This window comes from Dermacentor albipictus, chromosome 3, assembly GCF_038994185.2.
Source record: "Dermacentor albipictus isolate Rhodes 1998 colony chromosome 3, USDA_Dalb.pri_finalv2, whole genome shotgun sequence".
NCBI lineage: Eukaryota > Metazoa > Arthropoda > Arachnida > Ixodida > Ixodidae > Dermacentor > Dermacentor albipictus.
The window spans coordinates 30,510,444-30,523,225 of record NC_091823.1 but is presented as its reverse complement, the minus strand read 5'-3'; the positions used below and the strand labels follow the sequence as shown (position 1 = coordinate 30,523,225).

Genomic DNA, 12,782 nt, shown 5'->3' with positions numbered 1-12,782 from the left:
ATGCAAAATATGCCTCCCTCTTAACCTCCCTAAATAACCTCCCTATTTATTAGTTTATTTAATTCGTATATTTCCGATAATTACATTCATTATACACAGTGACGTGCTCCCCCTCTCTCTTTCTCACACACACACACGCACCCACACCCAGACTTTCTCTCTATCCAATGCGGGGAATTATAGCAACTGATAGCCACTGCACACACAGTACCGGCTCATCAGCCGGAAACCAACTTAAGGTCATGTTTGCGGCACGTGCGAAAATATTGTGGTGCACTACGCGGGTAAATGCGCGCACATTAAAGCTTGCACCCACAAACATTTGCATTAGTTTGCGCCATAGAGAAACTCTATGTTTTGCACCAAGAGAAAAAGAAAAAAAATAGCCTCCGAGATTGCCAGCTTCATCCAGCGGTGAGGATCTCTAAAGCTGTTGCAAGATATTTCTTAAAGTAATCTTTAATCATAAAAACAAAACGTAATTATTTTGTTTTAGAAATTCTGTATTTATATAAACTTTGTGTTAATTGCTTTTAAATATTATCGTTTTACTTCTACATTTAAAAATAACTTGGCTTAAAAAGAGTCGTTGCACGGCGCTGTGGGGCCAACCGGTGACGTTAGTGATCACCCGATCGGTGGCGTGTTTTCCGATTGGCCAAGATCTCGTGGTCTCATGTCGGGTGCGCAAGCAACTCACGGAAAATACTGGCATGGACCTTTAAAAATTTCCTGGTAAATAAGTGTTGTTTTGAAGTGATCCTTCCATAGTGCGGGATCCTCAAGAAAACGATGTCATGGACCCCACGTCCACTTCAGATATCGATGGTGCGTACCATTGACACTGAGAATCTCCGTGTGACATGGCATCTTGCAGGGCGCGAGCTCGTAGTCTGGCTCGTGGCGGACAGCGCAGGTTTCAGAAGGCCGTTTTTGGTCACCGCTTACCACGCGAGTATTGCTTATTCTTTAGCTAGATGCTATGCTAACCGCTGTTTCAGTAGTTCGCGTTGCTCTATCGATGCTCGTCGTATTGCATCATTGTTTTTCTTCCGAGCTTTCGTTTCGTTAAGTCCCATTAAGTTTAGAACGATTTCTTGGAATGACAATAAATGTTATTTACGAAGATGCGTTGGTCAAGCATGGAGAAACCTTCATGATCCACAAAAAAGTCCTGCCAACAGAAGGCGGGAAAGTGGCGATATGTGTACTCGTTGCGTACTAAATGCGACGTGAGAAATAAACTTAATGTTGTCCTCTGTGCATCTTTACTATAAAGGAACTCAAATATAATATTCAGAACGTGTTATTTTTGTTCTTGAACTTGTGAATTCGAAATGGTATTGCCTTAGACACATATACGCTTTGTCCTTGTCATAACGTGAGTTTGGATTTTATCTGGGTGAACAAGTGGCATTTCAAATGTCTGGAAACGCTATAAATTGTGTTCTCAATGGGTCACATTGGAAGGCATCACTTTCACTACGCAGCAGTCGGCTGGTTCCATAATAAATGCCAGCCGTGTTACCTGGCTCATGACCCTTAATTATTTTTACGTTGGTTACGTCTCAACTGCGTGTATAGAAGGGGCAACAGGAAGTTTGCGACATCAGTGAGTGCCTCTTAGTAAAACTAAGGCACTATACTCATTGCAGGGTCATGCTTAAACGAAAGTTTCGCCATAAGTGGCCAGTTGAGAATGCAGACTTGGCTGAGCTTTGTTTGAATAGCCTTAATGTTGCTAGGAATTTGATGCATGTCATTTGTTTCTCGGTTTTCCCTCTTTAAGTAATATCTGTGCATTTGTGGGCTAGCTTGAACACTTTCTTTTTTTCACAATATCTTCTGTGCTTTCGTTTAGATATGTTCAACCTGATGCCCGAGTCCCTTATTGGGTCTTCGGAGCTTTTCGACAATGAACTGCTGGGCCTGCCTGTGCTGCCAGAGGATCCAGCACTTATGGGCATCAAAGAAGAGGACTTAGACCTCGAGTTCTTCGAAGGGGAGTCATCATTGACTGATGGACTTGTGACAAACCCAAGTTCATACCTGGCAACAGGTGATCCGGTGGTGCCTGCCACCATTCTCCAAGTGGCAGCACCTGTCCAGGAACCACCCAAGCGTACGCTGGTTGTACAACCACAGAAGGTGTGCTTGTTTGGAAGCTGCCAGACATTGTGTTGAATAAGAGAGCTCTATGTAAATGGCTCTTTCAGCTATTCCACTTATTCCTTGTTTGTGCTCAAATTTCACAATGTTTTGCAGTGGGTTTTATATGACACCATGTTTTGACACCACCACCACCATTGCAGCACTTGCCTTTTCTGCCAGAATTTGACATTGTCTGTAGTGAGGCTGGATAAACAATATTGGGTTTCATGAACAACGGAAGAGTGGAACTGCTTGTTACTGCATGGGTGAAACTGTTTCGTGCACTCTTATATAGTGAGTTGTTTAGACAAAAAACTAGCATTTTATGTGTTCCCTCATTGGCACAATGTGTGCGTGTGATTTTGAGTGCTTTCGCAGGTCATGAAACTTCACTCAATGCTATCCAAAGTGACCAGAAAACTGTCCAAACACTGTAGGTCTGTTCGATTAGCCTGCACCATTGTTAACCAGTTCATGGCGGTTCATGAAAATTTCAGAAATTTTGCTTGTCAATTTCTATGTTGCAGGCACAGCACGACACCAAAAATGAACTCTAAGGTGCAGACATGGTGCAGGCATTATGTTTTGCCCAACTAATGTGCACGCAGTGCATAAACTTGCGAGATCCTGAACTGCTGGTATGATCAGCTTATGAGGCATAAATACACCTGCACTTGCATAGACATGGCAGCTGCACTTAAGCGGGGTTTTGATGGCGCTTGTGCATGTGTACTGTGTCATTAGCTGCACTGTTGCTTTGCACCTGGATGTCTGCACCAAGCCAGCACCGACAGTAGAGAGGGTGAAGCAAAATTGTCAACCAGCCCTGCACCGTTCCTTCACCTTTTGAAATGAACGGCATGTTTCAGAGGGCGCCATTGCTACACTGCTGAAACAAATGGCAGAATGCAGTACCTCGTGAACTGGTTCAAGCTGTACAGGCAAATCGAATGTACCTTGTACATTGCTAATTGTTAAGTGCACAATGTCTCGCATGAGGGAAAACGTGAAATTTTCATGGAGTTTATCAATTCTGGACTATTCATGAATAAAACAAGAAATTTTCACCCTAGCTGCTTTTATCAGGAAAATTAGTATTACAGTGGTCATGGCGCAGCTAGTGGTATGCCAAAAGGAAGCGACGTTTTCAACAATAGCTACGTAATCTATAATGATGCTTCTTTTGCTAGTTGTGTGAGTGTGAGCCTGGCTGATAGTTTGGGATATTATGAAACAGATGAATCACACAAATCTCGTAGTGCATCCTGCCATATTTACAGCCTACTAAAAGTAATTGTTAAAAATTATGGGCTAGCTTAGTTACTTGGCAAGCTAGAAACTACCATTTCATCCTCCGTCTAAATCTCCAGTATCATAGACTGTCAGGGAATTTTCCTGAAACTAGTAGGGGACTGTGAGCGTTACACGAACTTCAACATGAATGCCTACCAACTAGCTCAGTTTTCCATCTTAATATGCATAGTTAAGGAAAACATGGAAAAATTGTAGAATTTAGAACAGCCAGCGTGGTAGATGGCCTGAGGTACAACTAAATGGAAGAGGTGAACGACGAGTGGCTAGTCAGTGTTTTCTGTAAATGTTGTCAAAAGCATGAAAATTTAACAATTTAATACAATGCAGAACACTGCTTTAAGCCAAAAGTCATTAGAAGGTGTAGTCAGTGTAACCGTTTAAATGCAAATGTTATATATGGGGACCATTGCATCAGCAGCATGCAGTAAGGGCACATTCACACCGGCGACTTGAGGAGGTCGCGCGACCAAGTTGGTCGCTTTGCGACCAGTCGCAAACGGTCGCCTTTCTTGAAAAGCGACCATTTTGGGCGAGTCGCTCTCTGCGCGATTTTTCAGTCGCGCGACCGTGGTCGCCAAACTGATAAACCAATCAGCGGCGCACCGGAAGTTATCCTTCGTGTGTCTACATCCGGCCTCCTCCGGCGTCACATTCAAATTCCGCGTAGATTCCGAGAGTTCTCGCTGAATCTCCGGAATTGCGACTTGCGGGTCGCGCTCAGCCGGGCTTGCCGGTGTGAACATCAGTCGCCTTCGGTCGCTTTTTGATTGCGAGTCGCAAATGGTCGCGCGACCTCCTCAAGTCGCCGGTGTGAATGTGCCCTAAGTGATTTTGATGGTATTTTAAGAATGCATCCATAAAGTAGGAGGCCATTTGCTACAAAAGTTTGTAGTAGGCTTTATGCTTCATCACGTAATGACAAGTGAGCTTTATGACATGGACATAGGCATGCATACATGCTGATACTTTTGTCTTGCACTTGTGTACGCATGCTTCAGCGAGGCAGGTACAACAAAAGGTTGGTGACCTTTTATTGTAATACAGTTGGCTGTGGCAGTCAGCACTTCTCCCATGATATTTATTTGCTTCCTTGTCTTCCTTTAGCTGCGCTATTTCTTGTATACTTGAAGCAATTTTCAAGTGTAAACTTAGTGACAGTTTTTTAGTATCCCTTCAAAACTGGGCATGTATGCAAAGTTTACCGATGGGACCTGGTGTGTGGGTAACTGTTTTGCTCCATGGTGTGAAATGCTTTGAAAGTCCTGTTTTGTAGAAGTTTGGTGCGGCAGATTGGGCATGCACTGCTTCCCTGCCCAGGTGTGCATCCCAGCGGCGACAGCAGCAAACAATGCTGCCCCTGCTGCTGCTTCGACAGTCAGTGCCCCCAGACAACAGCCGCAAAAGGTTACAGTGGTGCGACCATTCTCACACCAAGCTGTAGCTCCGCGGGTGGCCACGCTGCAGCCAACCCCCATGCCTTCAGTCGCTGAGCTGCTGGCTGCACTCAAGGAACAGCAGACACAGCAGCAGCAGCGCATCAGCCGCCTCTCCCAGCTGCCCACACAGAAGGTAACTGGTTGCATTCACTGCGAACTCATATCAGAGATATAGAAACATTTGATAGCACAGCAAAGCAGTTGCTTTAGCTTAATTTGAAGATTATAGTAGTCACATTTACTTTAAGAGGTCGATAGCTCAGTGGTGTGCACAAGTGATACTGTGGTTGAGCGAGTTGTAGGTTTGGCTGTGTTGCTTGACATGATACATTTCAGCACATAAATGGACAGGCACGGTACATAAAGTGCAGTATACAGGAAGTGTTGACTTTCAACTAAACTTTGTTTACAACCTGAGACATATAGGTAGTAAGCAAACGCACAAGAAATGAAACAGTATAGTAACTAAATCAAGTGGAGCACCAAGATATCTAGTAGTGTTACGAAAGGCCTTAGCCTTAAACGTTATCACATCTAGCCACATGGTGTCACATTGTTGCACTGTAGATACTGTGTTACTACATGGTGGTAACGTGGTATCTGTCCTTGCTTGCATTAAAAACATTTTACTTCCTCATCTCTGTGTAGTTTAAGTTGGGCACACATGTCACTATAAGCTTGACACAGTATTGGGCATTGACCTTTTCAGTGTCACTGACATACTAGTACGTTTCCGCATTTCTGTCCCGCCATGTCACTGATGTGCCTGTATGTTCTCCACTCTCACCACTCAGATATGTATAGTACCACAAAGTTGGTGAGCTCTGAGTTAGTTCCACCATGTATATGTTGTTGTATATTTCTAGCGATATATTTTCTCATCTAGGTTTGCTCACTCATTCTAGGTTTTTGTTAGTGTGTTGTGGAACGTGCCCATTCGTGGGCGTGCTTATGTAGTGCACGCATCTGCAGATAGGAGGAGTGCATCCCAGACTTAACGTGCACCGCTAGTGTGTCGATTCTACGTTCAAATATTTGCGCCAGGGCAAAGCCACCACCCTTGGGTGTTTCGGCCATCTGTCGTAAGTTTATAGAACATTTTTTTTTTTCCATTGTCTGTCTTATTTTTTTTCTTCTGCATAAACAAAAATGAACCGTTGTGTGAGAAAAAAAAAAGATGGACACTGGGGGGGCGTCACCTCCGAAAAAGCACGACACTGAAAGGGTTAACCAAAGAAAATGTGTTGCTGCTTGGCAGCAACATTTTAAAGAAAATTGTAACTGTAGTTCAGTAGGTTGATCAAACCTTTATTTGAAAGTTCAACAAGTATCATTACAATTATTTCCTTCTGATGATGCAGGTGCAGCAGATGCTGTTGCAGCAGTTGGTGAAGGATAACAGTTGTGGCACCAACGCAGCTGGCAGCATCCTCGCGTACACGCCACTCTCGCCAGCACCTGTGGTCGCAGCAGCACCCCAAGGAGCTCCCCTCTTGGCAGCCACTTCTGCTGCAGGAATTCCTCTAGTCTTGGAAGCTGATAAGCTTAGCAGGTGGATGTCATTGCCTTCATGTAATCTTTGAAGGCAGTAGAGCGATGAAACAGGGCTAGTAGGTGGTGTAGCGTCTCTAAGCATGTGCACTTTGAAAACGACACAAAGACAAAAATGCAAACCACTATGCAGGAAGTAGAAATTAAGGATTGCCATTAGAAGAAATGATGCTAAGGGCAAATGTTGCATTAAACTGTACTTGTATGTTATGCTTTTGGAACTGTGTGATGTACAAGTAAAAATGGCGTCCGCTTTTTGAAGTTTGCGTTTGAACTTCAGCATTGGTAGCACCTTTGTGCGAAGTCACAAATTTTGCAGTGTTGTCACAGATTTAGTACCTCTTGCACAGCTGGCATATACCACAGTTGAAACGACAAGCTCCTGTTTATCATTCGAATGCAGCGCAGTGCCTTTTGGTACACTAAAGCCTCACTAATACAGTCAACTTCCATTAATTCGATCCTGGCGAGACCGATGAAATGGGTCGAATTACTTGGCAGGCCAAATTTATCAAATGGCAGAAAAAACGCTAAAATGCACTATTAATTAATTTGGCAGTACAGTAAAAGCTCGTTAATTCGAACCGCAACGGGAAGCCGCTTCAGTTCGAATTAACGAAAGTTCGAACTAACGAAAGTGAAGGAGAGCAACAGTACACTGCGATTTGGAAGCAGTAGGGCATGTCAGAAATTTGGCGTGTCAGAAAAAGATGGCGTGTGCCGCGGGCACACGCCATCTTGAAGTCGAAGCTCTGGGTCCGACTGTGCCACACTACTGATGTCCACCGAAACGAACGTTAGCCGAAGCTTAACACCATCACAATGAATCGCGATGGCCGATACCTCCTAAGCTGAAAACAGACGTGCACAACCGATGAAGACTGCCGAGACAAAGACGCTGAACATGTGAAGGTGGCGAAGGCCCTGATTCGTTGGTTCTTGATTGCAAGCGCAGCTGCGACGTACTTGATTCGCTGTGTTACAATGGCGCTTGCCGTGCCATCTCCGCACAACATTAGCAGCTGTACAAGATTTGCAAAGCCTCCGAGATTCGCAACGGGCATGAAGTCTCGGAGGTTATGTAGAAGGGAGAGGCGGCAGCTGCCGCTGCCTTCTGGCTGACCCCGCGTCGGTTAGATTTTTTTCCGATTTTGCCTTCTCTCGCCGTTCTCTCCGTTTCGGAGGCAATACAGCCTTGTGTGTAGGCAGTAGGCGCGTTTCTCTGGCCGTGTGCCAGGCGAGCGTAGTTCGAATTATCCGTGAGGGAACCTTTTCGCGTTCGAATTAACGGACTTTTTTATACATACACTTCTGTGGAGCTTGGCCGGACCAAATCGTACAGTTCGAATTATCCATAAATTCGATTTATTGAAGTTCGAATTAACGAGCTTTCACTGTAGTCGCCTTTAAAGTTAGCTTCGCCGCGGTACAGCTGTGTTATGCGGTCAAGCATATCAAGCCTGAAAAGGTGCCGATGTTATGGGACATAGCACGTGTTCCTTAATTTACATACGCATATGCGCCGTCTCCCGTAACAGTGCGAGCACTGAGACACTTAGTAAGTTTACTGGCAAGCCTTGACCCCCGCACTTTTGTTGACTTTAAGTGCCCCTTCAACTTTTGGAGCTTCCTTATCTTACCGCCTTCCTTTGTGATAGGTTTTCCAAAACACAGTGGTTTTTATCTGTTTCTCGGTGCATGGTGTTGGCGTGTGTGTATAATAATGCTTATTAGGCCCCATTAACGGTCTCATATACGAGACACGCATGCCGGGCAAAATGAGGGCTCACATTGCTACAACAACATAAATAATTTTGAATGGCTGCCAGTATGTTTATGAGGTGTCTAGTTCCTTGTACAGTGACTGGAGATGGTGGGTGCATGCACACATAATTAAGAAACACATGCTATGTCCCGTGACAGTGGCCCATTTCCATCCTTGGTATGCAGCTGTATTGCAGCGAAGCTGACCAGTCAAGTTCAAGTTATTCAGCGTGGGCCAATTTTGAGATTGAAATAGCGGAAGTTTGGGCCCATGAATATGTATGGGCACGGTGACAGGCACCTTTGATAGTGATCAAAATGACTGAAAAATCTAATTAACTGGAGTCACATTAACAGATGTCCACTGTAGGTTCCTTGCTCATATATTTTCTTGCGTATAATGCGACTGCAACCTGGTTTCCCTAGCACTTGATATGCTTGCCCAGTTACTACATTCTATTCTGTCAGTCCTACAAAAGGTTTTACAAGGGTTCTGCTTAGTACTATAGGCCAGACATTTGACTCTTTCTGATTTAATGGGTGTTCACCTACTGCAGTAACTTAGTGGCTAGGGTGTCTTACTGCCGAGTGTGAGGTCGCAGATTTGATTCTTGGTTGTGGCTACTGTAATATCAGTTCAGGTTGAGTGCATAAGTACTTGTGAGCTTAGTTCTTGGAGAGCATTAAGAATCCTAGATGGTTAATCAGTAGCCTTCTGTAATGACACCTCTTAGCTTCTTGTGTTACTTCAGGACATTCATTCAGTCCACCAATCTATCAGCCCCACCTGTGAGGGGGAACAGATCTGAATGGACACACGTAATAGTTAAGAGCCAGCCTATCATGCTATAAAGACGTAGCACAGCATTTGTACTTAGCATGACCCACTTTGAACAGACCAAGGCTGTTTACTGTGGAATACGCATGTCTAGAAAGCAAGGGAAGGTGCCATCGGCATACATGCTTTTGCTTTTGTTCACATGACAGGGTGGTGACAGTGAAGCCTCCAAACAAGGGAGAAAAACGCAATGCCCACAACGCAATTGAGCGTCGTTACCGAAGCAGCATCAATGACAAGATTGTCGAGCTGAAGAACATGGTAGTCGGGCCTGAGGCCAAGGTGAGTCTTGCAGTGTGACCTTCTTTTTGAGCACCGGATTATCCCCGTGTGCACAAACCATGCCTTGTTGCAATAATTCTCATTCTTTATTGCAGTTAAACAAGTCGGCTGTTTTGAGGAAGGCCATAGACTATTTGCGCTACCTGCAGAATGCTAATACCAAGCTCAAGCAGGAGAACCTTTTGCTGAAGATGGCAGTCCAACAGACGGGTGCAACTGGTGAGTCTAATGGGAATTATATCCTGCAAATGCGTTCAGGCGTAATTCAGCTTTTGGCATCGTATTAGTTTATAGTTTATAGGGCAGTGGCAAGCTCATCTAGGACGCTGTTCCATTTTTGTTGCTCCTTGCAAGGTAAACCTTGGGGACATTTCACTGGGATTATACAGTCGCGTGGAAAATTTACAGCACATGCGCTTCATAAAAGATATGGATTTCTGCTCTGCAAGGGGCACATGTACATTGAATAGGTTGCAGTTATGGTTTACTGGAACTGAATTAAAGACTATGTGTCCAAGATTCGGTAAGGATTCAGCTTCCTTGTTTCCTTTTCCATATCTTGTGGTTGGTTATCTTTTGACGGCTACAGAACATGCCATGATACAAGTGGGTTCTTGACATCACAGTAAAACCTTGCTAACTCGACCCTCGGAAAATCGGGTAATTTGAACTTGTCCTCTGCTCCCAGTAGGCATATGCATAACATAATGCAATGGTACTCTCATTAATCTGGTTGTATTTGGCATCACACTGGTTAATTCGGACGACTTGAGGCTTGGCGAGCGTGGAGTGCTGCAAATGTGCAATGCAACAAAGCAAAAACAGGGCTAGCGTCCAACCTAAACTAAATGATGGATCCCACATCGCTGTAGTAATCAGCATAACTCGTATGTAAACGAGAGGAGCACTGGAATGCTTCGTGCCTATTTGTGGCTTTATTCTTGCATTTACCACCATGCATAACACTGCATCGGCCGCATGCCTTCATAACTGTGCAGTCGCCATCCATGATTGTATCGATTGCAAACACTGTTTCATCCACAGGGGTTGCAGCAAACAGTGGTTTCATTTTGACTCAGCGCGCACGTCAGCTGTGTGCCTTCAGAACTGCAGGGTCACCTTCCCTGAGCACCAATAGCAGCTTCCATTTTGTTTGCAGCAGTTGCAGCAAACAATAATTGTTTTGACTAAACGAAATGGCTGATTGCACATTGTCACAAACATGGAATAAGCTGTTGAAGATGACATCGTAATGGACTGACAATTTGTTGGCAACCAGCTGAGTATAAAAAAAAAAAATAATTGGCATGTGTGTGCAGTACTGAAATGTGTCTCTTGGAAAAAGATGCATGCGAAAGAATTTGCGAAGCATTGGTCCCTGCGGGCACTTATCAGTCATGAGATGATGAGAATTGCAGCTTCCTCACTGCTTTTGTGCAACATAGACACAGGATTTGCTGATTCATCCACTAAATAAAGATGAGTTGACTTAGTAAGTATTTGTTTGTTTTATTGATACCCTTGATAATTCAACATTCAGTTCATTTGGACATTTTTTTGGTGCTGTGAAATCCGATACTGCAGCATAAAGGTACTTCAATTTTGTTAGGAGGGTTGGGTTGAGAAACTAGTGCCTTCAGTTGTCATGTTTCCGTCATATACGGATTTGTTGCTGTGTGGTTTGTACATAGAACCAACTTTGTTTCGGAGAAATGTGGCCCCACACTCCATTTTTTGGCATTAAAACTGCTGCCCATTTTGGAAGTCTACTCCAATAGCCAGACAAGGAAATGCAGTTGTTGATCTTCTGACTCATTAGTTTCCGTTTCATTTTACTTAACCTTCAAATGGCAGTGAAATGCCGATACTATGAGGCCTTTGTCTTACAATGGCTGTTCTTTAGCTGTTTGGGTGCCGGGTGTTTCTGATGTGAAACAAGTTGAATTTCTGTCTAACGTATTTGCAGGCTTTAAATTCAAACGCAAAGATGTTAAAGCTTTTGTAAACTGCCGTGTGTGTGTGTGTGCTATATGGAAAAGAAAATGTGTATGTAAGTAATTTACTAGTTGAGATTAACTCTTTTGTTATCGCTCCCATAGAAGTCGATCAGTTTGAGCGGAACTTTTTTCTGCATGCTGTTAAACATTTCCATTGGAATTATACTAGCAACGTCATGCACTGTCTGAAATGACAGAACCTTAACTATTTGTCAGATTTGATCATTTTTGGCTAATTGGAGAGTCTGGAAAAATAAAATTCGACTGGAGATGTCGTTGAAGCTGGCCTCCAGTACTCCTAGCATTTCCTCAATAAAATGACATAAAGTTTGCACTTTGGTTGAGTCAGCAGCTTGATCTTTAAATGACAGCAGCAGTGAAGATGCAGGAGCTTCTCTTAGGTTGCCCATTTTTTCCAATCTGATGTCTCAAACAACCGTGGATGCTCAATAAGCACGTGCTGTTTTGGTAATTGTGTCAAACTAATATCAAGCGCTACTTTATTTTTCCCACTGTGGTTTGTTTTACCCATGACTGTTTTGAGAGCATACATACAAGTGGTTACGAGCAATTGTACTTGTCGTGTGGGGTTTTCACTCGCACAAAAGCATGCACTTGATTTCAGACCAACCTTCGACTGAAGCTTTACTAGGAGTCTAATCTCATGCATTCTGAGCAGCCCCTGTGCAAGTGCCGCTGTACTACGTCTTGTAATAAAACATTAAAACATAAAAGCACCGAAAATTGGCACATTTTTAGCAGTAACAAAAGAGCTAAGAAAATTTAAGTGGAGTCTGGCCGATTATGTCATGCATAGGATGGATAAACGGTGACGTGCTTGAGTAACATAATGTGTGCCTGGGAAGGAAGTTTGCAGGCATAGGATGGGCTTGGTTGATGCAGGACGGGGCCCATTGAAAGATATCTGGATGATTATATGCATTAATAGTAGTAATGTCGTGTTGGTTGAGTTGTGTACTTTTGCTAAGGTTGTGACTTGTCCTCCTCACAGTGGCTGATGTGCTGCTGGACCAGAAGGGCCTCATGGCGGAAGTGAGCCAGGAGGCAGTGGCACTCACTCCTCCTTCGTCAGACATGAGCTCGCCCGATCACGCAATGGAGGACACGAGCAGCTCGGAGCCCCCCTCGCCACCGCAGAGCCCCTCAGAGACCAAGTTCCCAAGCCCTCTGCGAGGTGCCATGATGCACACCTCCCGCATGTCTCTCTGCATCTTTACGTTCGCCTTCTTCGCTCTGAATCCCTTTGGATGGCTACTGGCAGGCCGGCCGGGTGACACCTACACGCTGGCCTCTTCGCACGCTGCGGGCCGGACTATTCTGTCTGCAGAAGGTGATAGTGGTAAGCACTCCTTTAAAAGGTCCTTCACCAGGCCACATTGCAAATATTGGCTATGTATTAGATGTTGTATGGTGCCATCTAGGGAGCAT

The 12,782-nt window shown here is 44.3% G+C and overlaps 1 protein-coding gene across 1 annotated transcript in view; it reads left to right on the top strand.

Annotated features, from left to right (window-relative positions):
* Positions 1-635: 635 nt before the first annotated feature.
* SREBP (Sterol regulatory element binding protein) overlaps positions 636-12,782 on the top strand; it is a 35,013-nt gene continuing 22,866 nt past the window's right edge. The window contains exons 1-7 of the mRNA XM_065441722.1: positions 636-828; positions 1,862-2,148; positions 4,783-5,034; positions 6,263-6,453; positions 9,204-9,336; positions 9,432-9,555; positions 12,346-12,693. Of these exons, the coding sequence (XP_065297794.1) occupies positions 798-828; positions 1,862-2,148; positions 4,783-5,034; positions 6,263-6,453; positions 9,204-9,336; positions 9,432-9,555; positions 12,346-12,693 (1,366 nt within the window). The 5' untranslated portion in view covers positions 636-797. The remainder of the gene's footprint in view (positions 829-1,861; positions 2,149-4,782; positions 5,035-6,262; positions 6,454-9,203; positions 9,337-9,431; positions 9,556-12,345; positions 12,694-12,782) is intronic.